A 19,048-nucleotide genomic window follows, 5' to 3' on the forward strand; every position below is an offset into this window, starting at 1 on the left:
ATTAAGAGGATGATCGCACTCACGACACACAAGTTTTATCGGATCTAAGTTTGGATTGATATATTTACAGCCAAATTATCAATTTTTTATCTTTCTATCAAAACATTTACAGCCAAATTATCAATTTTTTTTAAAATAAATATATATAATAATAATATTATTATTATTTTCAATTCTCATTTAAGATAATTATATGATTATATTTTAATCTATCATTTCAAATTGATAAGAAAAATATTCATTATGAAGCTCGATCTAATATATTAGACATTTATGTAATATAAAATACTAAAGGCGCCCATATTATGAAATATTTTTATCCAGTCCAATCAAATCAAAACTTATCACTTGATAACTCAGGAGGATGTAGCTCCGATCAATAATCAGTCCACACAAACATCAACTCAATATAAAATGTTAGAGAAATATTCTATCCATATTGTAAAATATTCTTTCGAGCTAAAACGGTTATAAAATACTCGTCGGATCATAGTAATCGATACCAATCACTATTTGCTCAAATACTCTGTTTCATTACAAACTTTAGTGTATTGCATAGAAAAACCAACCCAACCCCAATCTTCTTTAAGTCCACAGGCACCCAACCTCAATCCAGTCGAACTAATCCGGTCATCATCGATATCATCCCACCACAATCTAAGCAGAAAAAGATTTCAGGTGCACTGAACTCGGAACAAATAAACAGTAGGCTGGCCAAAGTTTTCTACACTGAACTGTCGATTTAAATATGATACAAATAAAAAAGTAAATATATCAGAACAATGTTTTAGGGGCAGTCTAAAATGAACTCGATCGAACAAACAGTAAGCAGTAGACCGGCTAAAGTTTCTTGCAGAGAACCATGGATGCAAACAGGGTATAAATAAAAGAAAAAGTATACATCAGATTTGTGTTGGATCCCACAAATTTTTCCATCAACAGTCGAGAGAGGCATCAACAAACATGATGAGTGGCATCAACAACAGGACCGGGTTTTGGTGGCAAGAACACATCAATGCTGAGTTTGATCTAACGTGCCAATGATTGCCATGAGACCTGTGTCGGTCTACGTATAAATTGCTTTGCTTGACATTCTACTCGAATGTCAACTGCTGCTGCTTACCATCAGCTACATCTCCCTATTGCAACATAGTTGTGTGCATGCATCTTTCCACTCTGTCTCTTGCAACAGTTCAACATCAAAAATGAGAAGCACATGCACCAGCAGATCTTTACCTTTGTTCGACCATCCATTCAAGTACTAGTCCTTACTGGAACCCATTCCATTCCAACAGCCGAGGCTCTTTTGCACAGAGTAATCAAGTGACATGCATGGTTCATCCTGCAACTGGCGATGCATATTATCAGTCAATTCAACACTTGGACATGTAAGAAAGCCAAGAAAAACACCTGGAAATGGCAGCACCAAGATGTGTCCTGCAACAAGCATAATCATAAGAGATCTTTTAGTACGGCAATGATGGAATGCAAGGGAATTGGAACTTTGGTGCACCTAGCAGAAGAAAACTAACCGAAAAGCTAATCTACCAAGCTACTCAGAACAGAGATCAACAGCAGCTCCATGACATTTTTTCTTGGACCTCCTTTGGTGCAAATAGTTTTGTATTTGGCAAACAGGACCAGCCCCAATCACACAAATAATCAATCTCGGGAGGAAAATTTAGTTAGCCCTCGTAGAGAAAAAGGTCACAAAGCATATTTTCACAGTGTCATGCTTATGAACTAATGGCACTCCACTCTTGCATCAAAATGCATCCATAAGCTCTTGTGTCGAGCCTGTTTGAAGTTTGCTTCGAAGAAGGATAAAGAATGCACCAAAAGATGGGAGGCCAGAAATCCAAATGGGCATGTTTTCTCGATACAACCACTATTAGATTATACATTATTGAGTTCCAACATAATCAAGCAGCTTCAGGTGCAGATATCCTGCTGATTCTTGATGTCCTCGAGAGGAATCCTAAAAATAACAACTCGATGAAGCTTTATTAGAGACAGGCATTCCATGGCTCACTCAACAACACTCGATCATATATTGCATTGAGAGAATTAAGCAGGTTACCAACAAATCATGAATGTTCTGCTTGTATAAATCACATTTCTTGCATTTCATATCCCCAGTTAAAGTATTTAAAACAGAAGAAATATATTTTGATAATCATGAGCTAACATCTATCAGAATAGACTCATTGAGGAGGTCAACCTTCAATACAGCCAATAAAAAATGTCATCATTCAAGTTGAAAAGGAAAAGGGTTGGTTAATCCTAGTGATTTGTGTTCTGATCTTTTTCGATCGATGAGATCAAATTTCAGCTTCAAATGAGAAAAATCTGAGAGGTCCATAAAAGGGAGCCAAGTTGGAAAATTAATCCTATAGATGATGGGGTAACATACCTTAACAAAAAGTAAGACGAGGTAAAGCAACACTGAACTGCTGTGCTTTGAGAACTCTTACGGCACAATGTTGTACTTTGAGAACCCTGCTATGCAGTCAGCTCTATTGACATGGAAGGACAAGCTCAAAGACCACCTTTGAACCGCTGAACCCACAGCAGAATATTTTACAACTTGGAATGGAATCCCTAGAGGATCTAAACTGAGAAACCTAATCCACAAATTGCACTAGATATCTTGGTTGGCATATGATTAATCACTCAACACCTAGCATGAGATGCTTTCCTCACCAAAAATACATGCCACAAACAAAGTTGATATGTTGGAATTCGACGACGAATGGATGAAAAGAGCATGCCAGGGGTACTCTGATTAAAAAAAACAAAAGTGTTCTGCCCAAATCCAATGAACAGGTGAATGTTCATAAGCAAGGAGGTGAATCTCAATTCAAGAACTGCATGCAGTGATAACGAATACAGAGACATGTTTGCAAAGCAGAAAGAGGTTTAGTCTAACATGAGCTCATCAGAATCCAGTCCCCTATACAGGATGGTTTCTTCCCCCCCCCACCCCCGAAAGTAGAAGCACCCACCACATGCTTGACATAAAGCCTACAAGAATACAAACGCCTAATTCTTATCCGAAGCACATAGGGTCGCATATACATCCAGCGATTAACAGGATAAATCAAAGGGGAAACATAGACGACCTTGATTCTTTAACTCCTTCAACCAACCAACGAACAGCACCACAATCTCAACTCCATACGTAGCAGCTTCAATCAAATCAAAGGGGGAGAAGTAAAGAAAGGAACGTGTGCTTCAAGAATCAACAACCGGATAAGAATTCGGAAGAAGCGGGTCATAAAGAGTTCAGCAACTACATGGTTATATATATGTGTGTGTGTGTGTATATATATATATTTATATTTATATATATATACACACAAACATATATATATATATATATATATATAGGACTTGATTATGCCAATAAGATGTGCTGAACACCCATCAATTAATCAGAAATCTGTCTTAAAATCTATCAACCTCCCGAGCACATAATTATATACTTTCACTGTTAATCTCAATTCATTTTACATTAATTACATAAAACTCCAGTTTCCAGGAATAAGAACATGTCGTTTGGTTGCCGTTCTCGTTTTGTCAGTGCGATCGTCCTCTTCCTGTGTATAGAGATCACCATATAATCCTCTTGCAGAGCCTGTAACCCGCGAGCAGAGCCGACGCGGCAACGGCAAGAAAGGCCGCAAAAGAAGCAGTAGTGGAAACGATAGCTGCGGCTCGGAACCTACTCGGGGTATTGAGTTGGGTGGCAAGCAGGCACACCGAGGAGGAAGACATGAGAAGGTAAGCCACGACCTGTTGGCCGAAGAAAGCAGAGCTTCAGAAGCAGTGCATCAGATCGGAGTCCTCAAACCTACTTGTGGTGTTGTTACCTGGTCCCAGACGAAGGTGATGTAGTCTGAGACTTTCTCGGGAACAAGGAATCCCTTGGAAGCTATATTCCATATGCCTTTGAACAGCTGCAGGGCGCAGTAGAGCGAAGCGATGATCGTCGCAACGATGCAGTACCTTGGATCGGACCAAACAACGTCAGTTCTCGTATCTCGATGATCTTGTCGAGAAGAAGAGGAGAGGAAGGTGAGACCTGAACTCGGGGTGGTGCTGGAAGCTGAAGGGTCGCCGACTGCCACTGGCTTTCTGGGGAGATGGAAGGGCGAGGGAGAGGGAGGAGGCGAAGGAGAGGACGAAGCCGAGGAGACGGAGAAGGAGGTTGAGGTGGCGCAGGAGGGACGGCCGCGAAATCCAGTGGGCGGCGGAGGTCGAGGAGTTGACGTAAGGGGAGGGAGTGGTGGTGGTGGTGGCAGTGAACGGGGAGAGGTAGTGGTATAAGTTGTGGTTTTGGCCTGCGGGAGACGCTACGGCCACCGGGGTGACCACAACACTGCCGCCGCTCGCCATGATCTATCCAAGGCCGAAGAAGAGAACAGTGGAAGAAGAAGTAATCTGCAAACCATTGACTCTGGCTCCTTCCTATTCTTTGTTGTATATTATCTTATTACGATTGCGCCCCTTGTTGACTGTTCCACCGGGAAGAAGACTTGGCACTCGGAATAAGAAGGTTCATTGGTCTTCTTCGGCTTGGATGATTAAGAAGGTTGCTTGCAGGGTTGAACTATCCTCTTCAGCCCATAGAGTAACAACACAGGATAAGGTTGAAGCTTGTTAAGGTTCAATCGTGTTGTTGCACTGCATGCATGCCGGGCAAGAGCACTTAATCATGGTTCTTCTCTTATACCCATTATACTAATAACTGTTAATAAACGATTAAGGTGCTTTATTTGCCTTGATAAATATGCCAAATTAAGTCCGAATGCTAAGAGGAGATCCACAAACTGCTGCATGACTTGTGGTTCCTCTTATTAGGATCGACCACCGCACTCTTCCGAGGCCGCTGCAGCCTTAAGATGCTTTGGAAGAAGAAGGCAGGATTGTAGATGAAGACCAGAGAAGGTGATGCCGTGAGTAGAGAGAAAGATATGGAGTAGAGATTTGAAGCACTGGGACAAAACTATGTTGTAGCGTGCGTTCCAGCTAAAATATTGTTTAAGAAAGAAATATATTAGTAAATTGTCTGAGGGAGTTTGCCAATTGACTGCTTGGAGTCAGTCAGTCCCCCTATGGATGATTATATTAATGGGATCAAAACATGCTCTCCAGCTTCATTCTCAAGTCATCAACCATTCACTGCCACTTGGATTATATTTGAGCATAACAATCATGTGGGCAAGTCTCAATATTTCCAACCATTATTTAAGATGTGATATTTGCACAAATTTAAAGCTTCCACTTCCCATATTGACCTGTGAGAATCCCTGCTGATAAACACGTAAGACTATGTTAATTTATTATTAGAAAAAGAATGCTTGAAATTGATAAAGTATCTCATGAAGGTGGGAGTAGGTGAGAGAAGTAATGATCATTCCCAACGAAGGTCAAGAGTCTAAACCATGCTGCTATTGCAGCAGTTCAAAGAAAAGTGGCGAGTACTTCACGAAATTGCCAAGTCATTTGGGTGCGGTGCAAAAAACAAACATTATGTCCAAAAAGCATCCGATTTAAGGCTTTACTACGAGCTCAGCAAATATTAAATGTGCTCAATGATGATACTGAAGCAGCCCCAAGATACAGATCCAAGCTTTCGGCAATAACTAAAAGAATACCAAGAGATCTAAGAACAGAAACCTCTTGCACGAAAGCATCATACAGGCGGACGAGGAAAAATAGATGGGGAAGGCAAGGGTTGTTGCGCCAAAACAAAAAAAAGGCAAAGTTCATATCATAAGGATCACAGAAATTACATGTACAAAAGAGCTGACTAATTTGGACAGTTAGGTGGCACCAAAGGCCACCAGGGGTACAAACCAGAACACTTATTTAGAAGGCTGCTGTGAAGCGAACACCAGAAAAAGTAGATCCCGGTAACATCATGTAGAGTTCTTATGGAGCAAACAATCTCTGAGGATTGCAACGTACCATCACATACCTCATGCATTAGCCCTCTTCTCCAAACTCCTTTGTGAATCTCTCGTGCAATTCAAGGTCAGCTTTGCTGACGGTCGGCCGCTGCCTGGCCAGTACTTTATCGAAGTCTGTCTTTGAGATCGGCGGTGGAAGGATCTGTTCAGTTGCTCGAAATAAACATGATATGCCAAAGATAACCAAACGAACTAGAGAGCAGAATGATAGCCAGATCGTGCACCTTGGCTGCAAGACCTTTCGCAGCGAGCTCCTGCAATGTGGTCTGAATGGCTCCTGGATGTCTTGGCCCACACGGCATCCACAGGCCATCAGCAGTCTTGTAGAAATGCATGGCATCTTGAGCTTTCCGAACTGGTTCAAAAAGCACATCCTTGACCTGTTTGGAACAAAGCAAGAAAACATTACGGATTCAGATCCCTGCAAGATTAACCCCCTAAGAGTTCACCAAAGACCACTTACACAAACAGAGATATCCGAACCAGAAAATCCTTCGGTTCGACGAGCTAAGCTCTCAAAGTCGCTCTCAGTCAAGTTATGAGGGGTATCTCCCAGATGTACCTATAATTGGAGCATAAGAGCTTTATGAGTTCTCTATTACTGAGATTTTATGCCACAGAACAGGGAGCATGAAATGCTGCCAACTAATTGATCCTTGGGACTTCCAGCAGTGTTCTGGTCATATTTACAATACCTTGAACATGTGTTGTCTGGCTTTTAGGTCAGGAAGAGGGATATAAATCCGCTTGTCAAAACGCCGTCGGATAGCCTGTGCTTCACTATTACAAACGATTATAAATGATGGTTCTGAAGACTATAAAAGCAATTAGCTGCAACAACTAATAGTAGAAGTGTCTACGCCAACGACCTGATCAAGAGCATAGGGAGTATTTGTGGCAGCAAGAACAAGAACTTTCTGATCATTGTTTCCTACACCCTGCAATAACAGAACCATACATAGCATAGGTCACAACAGTGGGCGATACAAGACAGCCACATTTTCCAGTTTCAATTTGTATTCTAATGTCAAGCATCTAACTGTATGGAACAGCAAAAAATAGATACTATTCAGATTTACCTTTTTTTTGTTTTAGAAGTATTATGTACACAAAAAGAATATAAAATACATTGTTAACCAAGGATTTGAACATTCATCGGCCCCAACTGCACTGACAGGTATACACTGACCCGAGCAAATAACTGGTATACGTGCAAAACCACTCATAGGCAAGTTTACGGGAAGTTTTAGAGCCTGGCCCAGTGTTTTTAACCCTATCAATAGATTTTAATGCCCTAGCTCCGATCTCCTTTGGTTCGACAAGATTGGTAGCAGCCAAAACCCCATCTTGCAGAGTAGAAGAGGAGCTTAGAGTATTTTCACTTTTTTCTTGCTCTATTCTTCTTTTTTTCCTTTTTTCCTTTTTCTTTTGTTTGTTGCTTGTGTTTGTTAGTCAAGAAACTAGTGCATACCAATATACCGTATTAGTACAATGTCTGGCAAGTCCAATGTGGCCCAGAATACTTAATAGCAAAAGGATAAAAGAAGATCATAGACCACTTGAACAACCTAGCAGCTCCAATGATTCCTTTGTCAAGTTACCCTACACTACCAACAGAGACTTGTAATATAGAAAGAGACAGAGACTTGTAATATAGAAAGAGATATTACCATGATCACAAATCAAAAACATTATTATGCTCTATACCCTCGACAATCAAGACTCAGAGAAGATCCACATTCAACACATATTGTGTAAAAGTTACCTGCATCTGCACAAGAAGTTCTGTCTTAATTCTCCGAGAGGCTTCACTTTCATTGCCTTCTCCACGCTGACCACACAAAGAATCAATTTCATCGATAAAAATTATCGAAGGAGCATTTTCACGAGCCATTTGGAAAAGGTTGGAAACTAGCTTTTCACTTTCACCCATCCATTTTGAGACTAGATCTGATGAAGATATACTGCAACAGTTCAATCAATTGTAAACATCCTTGCACTGTTCAGATACTTATGATTTAAATTACTGACAATAATTAGGTAAAATGTAGGTAAATAATACTGCAAGTCTAACAGAAGCATTAATATTGTTTTCAAATGCATCTAATTTAACTAAAAAAAGATATTGGGCGATTAACCACTAGTCACATAAGCAAGCCAACTATTTTTTTCATATTCCTTGAGCATGCAAACACAAAATGCATCACTCAAGTGAAATATAAGAAACTGGCAAGTTCCAAAGGAGAACATACTAAAAGAAGCAAAACAAATCATTACAGAAATGTAATGCTTTAAAGCAAGTTCTCCTCCAAAATAGAGCAACATATTTAGCTCAAAAGGCTCAGACCATAGGATCTGGCTTGCAATGAGGGATAGTGGTCCCGAAAACAAACACTCTAAAGAATGGGAGGGGAAATGTATAAACAACAAGCGCCATGAGAAAAGAAAAAAAGGAAGGACAAATACAAAAAAACATAGATTACATGAATACTAACTGCTAGAATAGAGTTCTGTTCCTCTCTTTCAACAGTTCAATTGACCCATATTTTCTTGATAGAAAATAACCTGAAAAAGGTTGATTCAGCCTCGGTTGCAACAGCCTTTGCCAAGTATGACTTTCCAGTTCCCGGTGGACCATACAAAAGAAATGCCCTCCATGGCCTTCTCTTTCCTACAAGTAAACAAAGGATTTTTCTGATCAATTGGTTTTCAATTCAAGCAATAAAAGAATGGTCTCAAATTAGTTAAGAAAAATTAAATTGAGAAAGTAAAGAACCACAACAGATGTATATATAAGAGGCTTAATCCACAAAATAAAGCAACAAAACAGAAGCCACCAAAAACCTAATTATTACCATTGAAAATACATATCTCAAGTTTATTCCTGTACCATACCGATCGATTCGATGTACATCTCACAATAAACGACTAACACCGCTTGGGCCATGCCCATAGGAGAAACATAGCTAAAATACAGGCAATGGTCTTATCTAGTCGCTTCAATTCTCTCAATCCAAAAGGATCATTAGGAATTACCAGTTAGATATGTTTCCATTTTCAAATGAATTTATTGTTAGAACACCTTCTCATCGTCAGCATTACAAATGGATTCATTAATTCAGAATTTCAAATGAATTGTTAGTACACCTTCTCAGCGAAACACTAAATCAGCAAGATAGGATTGCATCGATTACAGCTACATTTTCAAAGATGGCAACAGAACACAAACCAGTGAAGAACTGGGGGAACTTGACTGGCAAGATCACCGCCTCCTGCAAGGCCTGCTTGGCGCTCTCAAGACCGGCGACATCGTTCCACTTCACGTTGGGCTTCTCTGTTATGATAGCGGAGGTAAGCCCGGCCCTGAGCTTCGCCTGATCAGGGTCCTCGCCGCCGTTGCCGTTGCCGTCCCCATCCTTGGGCTTGGTCTTAGGCCTGGCGACTACGGCCGCGTCCCCGTTGGCAGCAGGCCCGGAGCCGCCCTCGTCGAGCACGGCCCGGATCTCCTCCGCGCGGCGGAGGTACTCGGTGAACTTCTGGGTGATAGCCTCTTTGATCTTGGGGTTCTTCTCGTACTTGAGGTGGGTGCGGAAATACTCAAGGGCATTCATGTAGAGGGAAAAAGCCTTGACGTAGTTCCCGGCATTGTCCTCCTGCACCGCCTGCTTCACGTACTCGATCGCCTGCTCTTTGAAATTGCTATACATCGAATAAGCAATCCGACCAAAATTTTCTCTCCGAGAGCCAAGAAATCACAAACCTTATCAGATCGACCCTATAAATCGATCCAATTCTCCGATAGTCGAGAAAGGGCAAAGCCTAATAAATCGATTCAAGATCGAATTTTTGTAGGGGTATTCGGATCGGTGGATTTGCGATCGGCAATTCTGGTTGAGCTATGGGGATGGACAGATTTGAAGGGTTCGACGACTTCGTTTTTAGGCAACTTGGGAAAGAAAGAAAGAACGAAGACGGCCGGGTGGGAGAACTACATGGGGTTAATGCCTCGATCTATACGGCACAAAGTAATCTACCCGTTTCGTTCTGATTAGAGGCGGCTATCCCACGCGTGTGGGTCCCTTGCAGAACGCGATGCTTCGTCTACCCCCATTTGATCAATGAATACACGTGAAATAAAACAATACCATTTATGTATGAAATGTTATTTTTCGCTTTCTATTAAAAAGTGATTTTTTTTTTTATTGTAAAGATTTTTTTTCGAAATCTCGATTTTGCGTCGAGAATGAAAATTAATTATTAGCATAAATATATTGAAATTTTAATCCTGCACTCTCTATTTACATGTGATATGTATAATATTTATTTGTCTTTAAAGATCGAAATGGTGGATTAAAAATGGGAAAAAAATGATGCGGTGGAAGGGAAGAATAATCTGAAAGCAATAATTTGCATTCCTCTAATCAATAAACGAGCATCAAAACTCATGCTTTAGCATGATTTCTAGCTCACGCTACACAAATGTGATGTTATTTAGACTCGATTCAGAGTACTCACTTAGACAACTAGAATTTGAGGAGGCTTTTAGTCCGATTTCATCTTATGTTTGATGTCATTGAATGATCCAGCATGCGTATCACTTCCCTAGTGAGATTATATGCCTTTAAAGTTTCTTATATAGTGAGAGCAAAGAAATAGTTTGGTGTGCTATGAAGTCTGATATACTTAACATTATGCAAGTCAATTATATTTTAATAGTTCGGTAAGTGATAGTAATCCTTTACGTTGTGGCAGAGGGAATCAGCACGGCTTGGTGGAATCAAGAGGTGGAAGCTCGGTGGGACTGGCTTGTCCTAAATCTCAGGGGTGAAAAGCGATCCCCCTTAAGAGGCCTCACCGAGCTCCTCTTTGGACTTGTGGAACTCTCGCTAAATCTCATCTAGGCGTCGATTTACCGAGCGCAGTTGTGCCCGGAGAGAGTCGGACGACAATGTGTCGGGTTCGGGACTATTGGAGGGTGTCGAAGGCTTCGCATGCTGCGCATGGGGATTGGCCTCGGGTTCAACTGTCACTCGGGTGAGGAGATGACATCCGTCGTTGTGAGCTACCGGGGGATCAAAGGCGGTGCTAGTGAGGGTGGAGGTTGCGCTAGTGCAGGAGGCGGCAACTCCCGTTGCGACGTGCATGAGTGTGTCAGGAGCTGTCCAAGGGGAACGATGGTTTGCACTTTGCATTATCCTCACTAGAACCTGAACTTGGTGCATCAGGTTGAGGAATGCTTTGGCGGAGGTAGAAAGTTGAGCAGTAACCATTCCCGGGGGTGATAACTCCGAGTCCGTGAACAATTGCCAATAGTGCCCTGGGGTGGCCAGGGAGCCATTCACCTCGGGGAGGCAGGAGTTGTTCCCCGAGCCCGGGAGTCGAGTGGGTCAGGAGGCATTCGTTGCCCAATTGTTCGGCTATGTTGCTTGGCTGAGAACGATCTTACGACATCGGGCCCTCATTCTAGCGCCAATATGATAGTAATCCTTTATGCCATGGCAGAGGGAGTCAGCTTGGCTTGGTTTGGTCCCAGGTGCGTAAGATCATCCACATTAGTGCTCGAGCGGCAGGGATCGTCGTCCAGTGAGGGCGGGCTTGGGCTCTAACTTCAGAGTTTAGAAGCTCCCCTTGGCTGGCCGCTTGCCTCTCTATCTCTGGTCCCTGCACACAGGTCGGGGTCGGGAAGGGGGCTTCCGACTTCGACCTCTCCAAAGATCTTGTTAGCACTGGGTGGAAAATGAGCCAAAGACCTCTTGTTACCGGCCCCACGAGGGTTTTTATCCTTTCGTCAGGGGACCGATCATACATATCATATTTATGATTGTCGATGTTGTACTCGGTCGGCGCCGTCCCGACTCTTGCAGAATGGTGCTATTCTCGGTCAGCGCCGACCCGATCTTCATGGGACGACGTTGTACTTGGTCGACGCAAACCCGATCTTTACGGGACGACGTTGTACTCGATCGGCATCGTCCCGACTCTTGCGGGACGACACGGTACTCGGTCGACGCCGTCCTAGTCTTTGCGGGACGACAACATACTCGGTTGGCATCGTCCGATCTTTACGGAATGGCGTTGATCGGGGGTACGATATGACGTGTTGTCCTTGATGTTGATATGTGATCGTGAATAGTGGTTAGATGACAGGTTACCAAAATATGCCATAAAAATACATGTCATCCTTAATGCTGATATGTGACGTTTCATGGCATAAAAATACTTTTAATCGAGCGAGTTAAAAGTATTTTTATGCCATGAAACTATAACACGTCGATTTTTTTTTGGGTTATTGTAAATGGGAAAAGAAAACACTTCTCTTCTCCGTTAAGTACGATGGGCTGACTCCTCGTTTGGTCCCCTTGATGTAGGGTCATCTCTTGGTTTTAGTATTCTCCATAATCCATCACCAATCTACAAGAATCGAGGTGTATAATTTGATGCACAACGTGCCACAGTGCCACCATGATCAAGTATTACCTTTCGGGAACGATAACATATGATTCATTGGGTTTAATGCTTTGGTTGGCCATGATCTTGACAGTGTAGCTTAAGACACCTATTGGGTTGTACATTGAAATGTTTTTAGCATGCGAAGGCGTTCGAGTTCGTAATCGTAGGTTCAGATGTTGGCGTCCATCGTCTTCCCCACCGTCAGCAACTTCACCAGTGGTCGACGAGGCTCATCATCCAAAGGAGGGACGACCGAGTCAACTTGCGACCGTTTCTACGAGATTAGGTCGAAGAAAAGATGAGGATACCGGGGTTCCCATTGGTGTTCGTTCAACCCTAAGGAAACACTGAACAGTAAAAAATATGAACCTATGGAAACACTGATTCTGATCCAGTCATAAAGAGAGAGCAACCCAAACGAATAGAGCAACCATAGCTACCCGTGATACTTGACATGGGAAAATCGATTTACACTAATAAAATATTAATACATGGATAATGTTTCACCTCCTACATTTATGTGTTCCTCGCAGATGAGCCCAACATTTAATTATTACCATATCTCGGAGGCAGCTGCATGCATGCGCAGAATTGGAGAGAGAGAGAGAGAGAGAGAGAGAGAGAGACATTCATGTGGCAGTCAGCAGCTGCGGCAACGAAAGCTCAGGGGATGCATTTGGCCACATGGGACAACATTCATGTGAACCCCACTCGATCCCACTTGCCTCTGTTCAGGTCCCACTACCATCTCCATTCGACTCTCTCTCTCTCTCTCTCTCTCTCTCTCTCTCTCTCTCTCTCACTTGACACCACAAGAGAAGAGAAGAGAAGCAGAGAGATAGAGAGGGAAACAGCGCCCTGGAATCTTCCTCCCACCTCCACATAGTTGACTCACGCCATCCTTCCTCAAGAACGTCACATGAAGGATACACATTTGCAAGCCACACAATCAATCTTGACCGCAACAAGCTTACATCGAAGTCTATATGAGGCCTTGAGTCCTCCTGCAAAGGATTCAACCCAACCTCTCTTCCTTGCTTTTCTGTACGAAACCATCTGTTGTTAGCATAGCCATGGACTCTAGCTGTGTGGAAGAGGCATCGAGCGACTCGGAGAAGCGGCTACAGGCGCCGCTACATGTGATGGAGGCGCTGCAGCGAATGGGCAGCGGCGCGAGTGTGGTGCTCGACCCGATTCTCAGAGGAGGAACCGAAGCCGAGTCGAGGAAGCTGACCTCATCTCAGTACAAAGGCGTCGTCCCCCAGCCGAACGGCCGGTGGGGCGCCCAGATCTACGAGAGGCACAACCGAGTGTGGCTCGGCACCTTCGGCGATGAAGCCGAGGCCGCACGCACCTACGACGTCGCTGCACAGCGCTTCCGGGGCCGCGACGCCGTCACCAACTTCAGGCCTCTGTCGGACTCCGCCTACGACGATGCCGGCGAGCTCTCCTTCCTCGCCGCGCACTCCAAGGCCGAGATCGTGGACATGCTGCGCAAGCACACGTACCGTGACGAACTCCAGCAGAGCAAGCGAGCCTTCGGGGCTGGCCGGAGCACGACCGTGGGCCGGAGGAAGACACCCGGCTACTCGCGATCGGCTCGCGAGTTCTTGCTCGACAAGGTTGTCACTCCCAGCGACGTCGGGAAGCTGAACAGGCTGGTGATACCGAAGCATCACGCCGAGAAGCATTTCCCGTCGAAGAGCGGCAGTAGCGTCGCATGCAAGGGAGTGCTGCTCAACTTCGAGGATGTCAGTGGACGGGTGTGGAGGTTTAGGTACTCGTATTGGAACAGTAGCCAGAGCTACGTGCTGACCAAAGGCTGGAGCCGGTACGTGAAGGAGAAGGGCCTGAAGGCCGGGGATCTGGTCAGTTTTTGGCGATCCACCGGGCCGGAGAAGCAGCTGTACATCAACTGCAGGACTGGTGCAGTCGCCAACAATCCATCCTTGCCATCGGTTATTAGGCTGTTCGGCGTCAACATATCAGAATTGCCGGCCAGCCATGGCGAAGGGAAGAGGGGAAGGGAGGCGACGGAGTTTTTTCCACCGCCAAAGCCCCTCGAGAAGCCATTCGTAGAGACATTGTAGTGATTTTATCCTCCAAATTCTTCCCGTTCTGTTCTTCGTTTCGCCTTTGTTTCATGAAACAACACAAAACACAAAAGGAATGTACATCGTGTTATGTGTTAATTGCTTGTAAATCCATGAATTATTAGGGAGAATTGGCTTGCTAAAATTAAGTTAAAATGAGAAAAAAATCTGAAAGTTCATTGACTTTGGTAGCATGAACGAAGCTGGGTATCCTTCGAGCAAGACATTCAAATTGACGTTTACTTGAACTAGTGGGCTTTAACTTGACAGAAATTATAGTCAAATGACCAGAACAGAGATCCCAATGCACTTCAGACAAGTCTTTCATGACTTTGTTGCCTGTTTAAACAACTATGAATTAAGCCACAAGTCTAAACACTGCAAGCTTTAAGTTCAAAGGCACAGTGTGTCCGGTACGACAAAAGTGTGGCTTCTTGTGCGTGTCAGAATGTAGGCAAAAGATTATTGTCGAGTAAAATATTCCTCGTAGATTTGAAACAGGGAAGGAGAATATTATTGCCAAACCCAAATTAATAATTAAGCTCGCTCCATTATATTCCTCGTAGATATGAATCAGCATCTGTTCCTGGGCGGCATGCAAAACAATTATATTCCTCGGTTGTTTTCTTTTCTGTGATCCTAATTCCTAATTCGACTGCGTTTCATCTCGTCAACGGAGGAGATACATCAGTGAACAACAAGCAGAAGGCTTATGGTCGAATGAGGTAGCCACCACTCCAAGGCAGTGGTAATAGCTGGCCGCAGGTCAATTAATACCTTATGTGCTTCTCTATTAGAATATTGCCCTCGTGTTCTAATTCTTCTTAGGGTTTGCCTCCTTTAACGGACCATTGACATTGGATGTCTGAAAAGGTGGAAGTCTTGATGGGTGGGTGTGGGTGTTAATAGCATTCACAGGATATCCGAACGACACAGGCCACTTTTAAATGGCATCTGCAGCTGTAAACCTATATATTTAATCTCATAACATATGACCGAGTTGTCTTTTGCACAAGGAACTAAACAATACTTAATTCTACCACTGATCTCCAGCAGAAGAACATGTTAATCCTCGAAGAGGATGTGCAACCTTACTGGCCTTGTAGACGATGGTCAACTCTCACAACTCTTCATGTTAAACAACACCGCCAGGCTAGATATTAAGCCATGTTCTGGGACCGCAAACAACTGCATCAGATTATTGAACCAAACGATATGTTGGATTCTGCCACCGGTGGATAGATCTGAGTTCTTGTTCTTCCGCGTACTTACAGTACAGTATCATGAGAGATCAACTGCATGTCAAAAAAGGTTGGCCAAAGTGCGAGTAGCTGACGCATTACGTAGACCAATATATTCTCTATTAGTCATGAGTCAATTAACACTGTTTCATATCATGAATCTATACCACCTCTCAAAGAAAAACTTATATTTTTCGTTTTCTTGAGCCAAATTTCAAAGAGTATAAAGATGACTCTGCATATTGCTCGATCAGTGTTAACTCCAAGTTCGTCAGACATCGAGAATGATAAAAGAGAAATCTATCGCTGGAATCTAGATATTATCTAATTCCTGATGTGTCATCCGAGATCCTATAAAACACCGAGGTCAGGAATAGCCCGATTTGATCCCTTCAAAGCTTAAGTCACTTTAGATAGATAGAAAAAAAAAAAAAGAAAAAAAGAAAAGAGGAATGCATAAGAGAGGAAAATGAGATGAAGGAGCATGTTTTTATACCCTACTCCTTGTGGTCGTTAGTGGTTTAGGCAATTGCAAGGTGTTTGTAACCATCTGCTGAGATGACGGTGGAGGTGGAATAACCTTCATTGACGTGGCTCAATCACTTGCCACATTGGTGTAACATTTGCTGATGTGGCTCAACCACTTGCTAAGGTGGCATAACGTTTATTGACGTTGATGTGGCTCAACCACTTGCAAAGGTGGTATAACGTTTGCCGACATTGAACCACCTGCTAAAGTGTCGTAACGTTTGCTGACTATGCTCAACCACTTGCTAAGGTGGCATAACGTCTGCTGGCGTCGCTTACGTAACTCAATTGCTCCTTGTGCGATTTACACGTCGTAGTTGAGTTGCTGATGCGGCTACCTTCGTTGTTGTTGAGGTTGAGATGTTACGTGTCGGACAGTTCATTTTGTCATCTATCAGTCATTAGCTGTGTTTCTCGCGAAACACTCGAAAATTTCATTCCACACATATCGTTCGACATCATCGCGATACCAGTGGTTCTCATCGCTGGCAAACTCACGGTGATACCACTCCACAGAGCTCCGATCATGTGCTTCATTGGTGGTGTACCGACTTGCGCTGCCAATTCGGTCGCGTTCACAGGTCGAAAGCAGCATCTGTTGTTTTGGCCAACTCGCAGAAACCATGAGCCCAGTGTCTACCTTCCTCGGTCGGTTCAGGGCCATCAACAATGGCGTGGAGCTCCCAAGTCTTCCTCTTGTTCTTGTCCAAGGCAACCAAAAAGAACGGCATAGTAGTGTTAAAGCGGACCAGATCGGCCCTAAAGCAGGACATATATATATATATATATATATGTGTGTGTGTGTGTGTGTGTGAAGCTTACAACAACAAGGTTTGCTGCAGAGACCCTGGAAACACCTCTAATGCTTGTTTTCCCGTGGCAAATAAATCAGACTAACACTGATGAACAAAGTCGAGTTCAACTAAGAAAACACCAAAGAAATCAATTGCTGTAAATGTTTATTCTCATGGAAAAGAATTCTCCTGCACTGCATCTTCATCGAAAGTGGATGGTTCAGCCTCCCTTGGATATATACACATAGAGAAAGGGTATATGGCTACCAAAACAGTGGATAAAAAAAATCGAGATAGGATAATGTGGCCACAAAACAAATGGAAATCCAACATGCAGTCTATTATTTGACACTGTTTTTGTTTATTTGAATATATTTCAGCGTCTCTTAGAAGCTTCACATCATCATGTTCACAAGTTGCATCCGAATCCTTTATCCTTTTCTGCATCTTTTGAGATCGTCCATCCAAACGATGTGATCTTCCTCTTAAGTAAGTCCACACCTAACTTGAACGAGGACTCTGATAGCAGAGAACAACCTCACCTTCTACGAGTGGCTACCGCCAAGACATGCCTCATCCATTAAAGTCTGATGCCAATCATCTCCAACAAATCGTGGCTAATAGATTTTTGACAAAAATGATATATATATCCATTAAAACTTGAAGATATGCTATTTTGCATTTAATATCCGTTAGTTGACCATTAACTTAATATTAAAACTAAAACTGACATTAATATTCCATTTAAAAAATATCGAAAAAAATGAAGAGTCAAATAATTAATGCGAGCATCAAAGAATATTTATAGGTAATTAAAATTTACATTTTATTACAATTCAACGACAACCATGACTAGTAGTAGTTGACTTGAGTTTATTGGACATATACCTTGAATATTTGAGGATATAGTAAAATATACCTTTTTTTGGAGAGCACCAGTTTTAAGAAGCAAAAATTGGATCAAAAGCCTCAATAATAATAATAAAAAAGGGTTTGTGATGGAAATATTTTGATTCGGTGTCAACCATGGCAAAGAAAAATGGATAAAAATGATAATTGTTTTATATCAAGGAAATCTGTCATCTACATACATATTGCCAAGTCGGTGGATCTCTAACTTTGTCGTTCCAAGAATCTGTCATCGAAGCGATTACATAAAACTATCATGGATTAGTCATACGGCCGTAGCATGAACCACAGCTAATCCATGTTGGCACTGTTATACGGAAGAAGTTATTTGATTTCAAATACAAAGATAAATTAAACTTTATCTTCAATAGAAATTTGGATATTTCATAAAACTATTCTAAATTATGCTCACGCTTGCATTCAATGAAAATGTTGACTTTTCTTGTACCAATGCATGGATCAAATACTAATTATTGTGAAAAAATACTTGTATTTTTTTCTCTTCGGATTTCGGAAGATGAAAATTATTCCTTTTGTATCGGTCGGCGGTCGTGTTTGGAGGAAGAAGGAAAGTTGCATGCAGCTTCCCAACGCACGTATTCTATCTGCAGATTCCGAAAGCACGGGGCGGGATAAATGCTTGGGGCACTTCGGTCAACGTTACAAAGCGACGTTGACTTGACTTGGGTCCACAGTTTCGTCGCGGGACCCATAAAGCATACGATTGGAGGAGCACGTGGATCCCACAGCGGACGGCTGGGATGCTAAGTCGGTCACGAGAACGCGCGAACGAATTCAGGTCACGGCTGACGTGCCGCTGGTCTGTCGTGGCGCACATCCACTTGCTTTCTTTATAATCAGACGGTGGGTCATTGGATGCGTAAGTGGGCCCCATACAGAGAGTTACGTTCCATGCCGGCGGACGCTGCGTCGCGCCGAGGTCATCCAACACCACCAACTGAAGTCTACGATCTGCGGTGGCGGACATCAGAGGGGCGAGAAGAGTCGGTTCACAGCTTCAGCTCGTTACTGGCTTCCGTTTCTTTTCACCGTCAGTC

At 43.0% G+C, this 19,048-nt stretch overlaps 3 protein-coding genes and 1 long non-coding RNA gene across 4 annotated transcripts; 1 reads left to right on the forward strand and 3 right to left on the reverse strand.

Moving 5' to 3' along the window:
- Nucleotides 1–705: 705 nt before the first annotated feature.
- LOC135631779 (uncharacterized) lies at nucleotides 706–3,063 on the reverse strand. Its single transcript, XR_010494500.1, has 3 exons — nucleotides 2,414–3,063; nucleotides 1,533–1,978; nucleotides 706–1,437 (listed from the first exon to the last, which is right to left on the reverse strand). It is a non-coding gene; the product is annotated as an uncharacterized LOC135631779 (long non-coding RNA).
- Nucleotides 3,064–3,413: 350 nt separating this feature from the next.
- LOC103976673 (CASP-like protein 4A4) lies at nucleotides 3,414–4,571 on the reverse strand. Its single transcript, XM_009391966.3, has 3 exons — nucleotides 4,085–4,571; nucleotides 3,873–4,008; nucleotides 3,414–3,795 (listed from the first exon to the last, which is right to left on the reverse strand). Exons 1-3 carry the CDS (start codon nucleotides 4,396–4,398, stop codon nucleotides 3,613–3,615), a joined length of 633 nt encoding a protein of 210 aa, XP_009390241.2. The 5' UTR covers nucleotides 4,399–4,571; the 3' UTR covers nucleotides 3,414–3,612.
- Nucleotides 4,572–5,756: 1,185 nt separating this feature from the next.
- LOC135631778 (protein SUPPRESSOR OF K(+) TRANSPORT GROWTH DEFECT 1-like) lies at nucleotides 5,757–9,962 on the reverse strand. Its single transcript, XM_065139657.1, has 8 exons — nucleotides 9,205–9,962; nucleotides 8,541–8,646; nucleotides 7,741–7,939; nucleotides 6,845–6,913; nucleotides 6,671–6,745; nucleotides 6,439–6,537; nucleotides 6,200–6,355; nucleotides 5,757–6,117 (listed from the first exon to the last, which is right to left on the reverse strand). Exons 1-8 carry the CDS (start codon nucleotides 9,680–9,682, stop codon nucleotides 5,992–5,994), a joined length of 1,308 nt encoding a protein of 435 aa, XP_064995729.1. The 5' UTR covers nucleotides 9,683–9,962; the 3' UTR covers nucleotides 5,757–5,991.
- A 3,462-nt stretch (nucleotides 9,963–13,424) lies between these two features.
- LOC135630947 (AP2/ERF and B3 domain-containing transcription repressor RAV2-like) lies at nucleotides 13,425–14,667 on the forward strand. The gene has a single exon (XM_065138276.1). The coding sequence runs from the start codon at nucleotides 13,499–13,501 to the stop codon at nucleotides 14,513–14,515; it is 1,017 nt and encodes a 338-aa protein (XP_064994348.1). The 5' UTR covers nucleotides 13,425–13,498; the 3' UTR covers nucleotides 14,516–14,667.
- The last annotated feature ends 4,381 nt before the right edge of the window (nucleotides 14,668–19,048 follow it).

This window comes from Musa acuminata, chromosome BXJ3-2 (assembly GCF_036884655.1).
Source record: "Musa acuminata AAA Group cultivar baxijiao chromosome BXJ3-2, Cavendish_Baxijiao_AAA, whole genome shotgun sequence".
Classification (NCBI taxonomy): domain Eukaryota; kingdom Viridiplantae; phylum Streptophyta; class Magnoliopsida; order Zingiberales; family Musaceae; genus Musa; species Musa acuminata.

Bases quoted from the DNA above. Each gene is read 5' to 3' on its own strand.
- LOC103976673 (XM_009391966.3), bottom strand. From the start codon at position 4,398: ATGGCGAGCGGCGGCAGTGTTGTGGTCACCCCGGTGGCCGTAGCGTCT. The intron at 4,009-4,084 runs GTCTCACCTTCC...GTCCGATCCAAG, and splicing joins CAGCACCACCCCGAGTTCAG to GTACTGCATCGTTGCGACGA. The intron at 3,796-3,872 runs GTAACAACACCA...TTCGGCCAACAG, and splicing joins TCACCTTCGTCTGGGACCAG to GTCGTGGCTTACCTTCTCAT.
- LOC135631778 (XM_065139657.1), bottom strand. From the start codon at position 9,682: ATGTATAGCAATTTCAAAGAGCAGGCGATCGAGTACGTGAAGCAGGCG. The intron at 6,914-7,740 runs GTAACTTTTACA...CTGTTATTGCAG, and splicing joins AACTTCTTGTGCAGATGCAG to GGTGTAGGAAACAATGATCA. The intron at 6,746-6,844 runs GTCGTTGGCGTA...AGTGAAGCACAG, and splicing joins CTCCCTATGCTCTTGATCAG to GCTATCCGACGGCGTTTTGA.
- LOC135630947 (XM_065138276.1), top strand. From the start codon at position 13,499: ATGGACTCTAGCTGTGTGGAAGAGGCATCGAGCGACTCGGAGAAGCGG.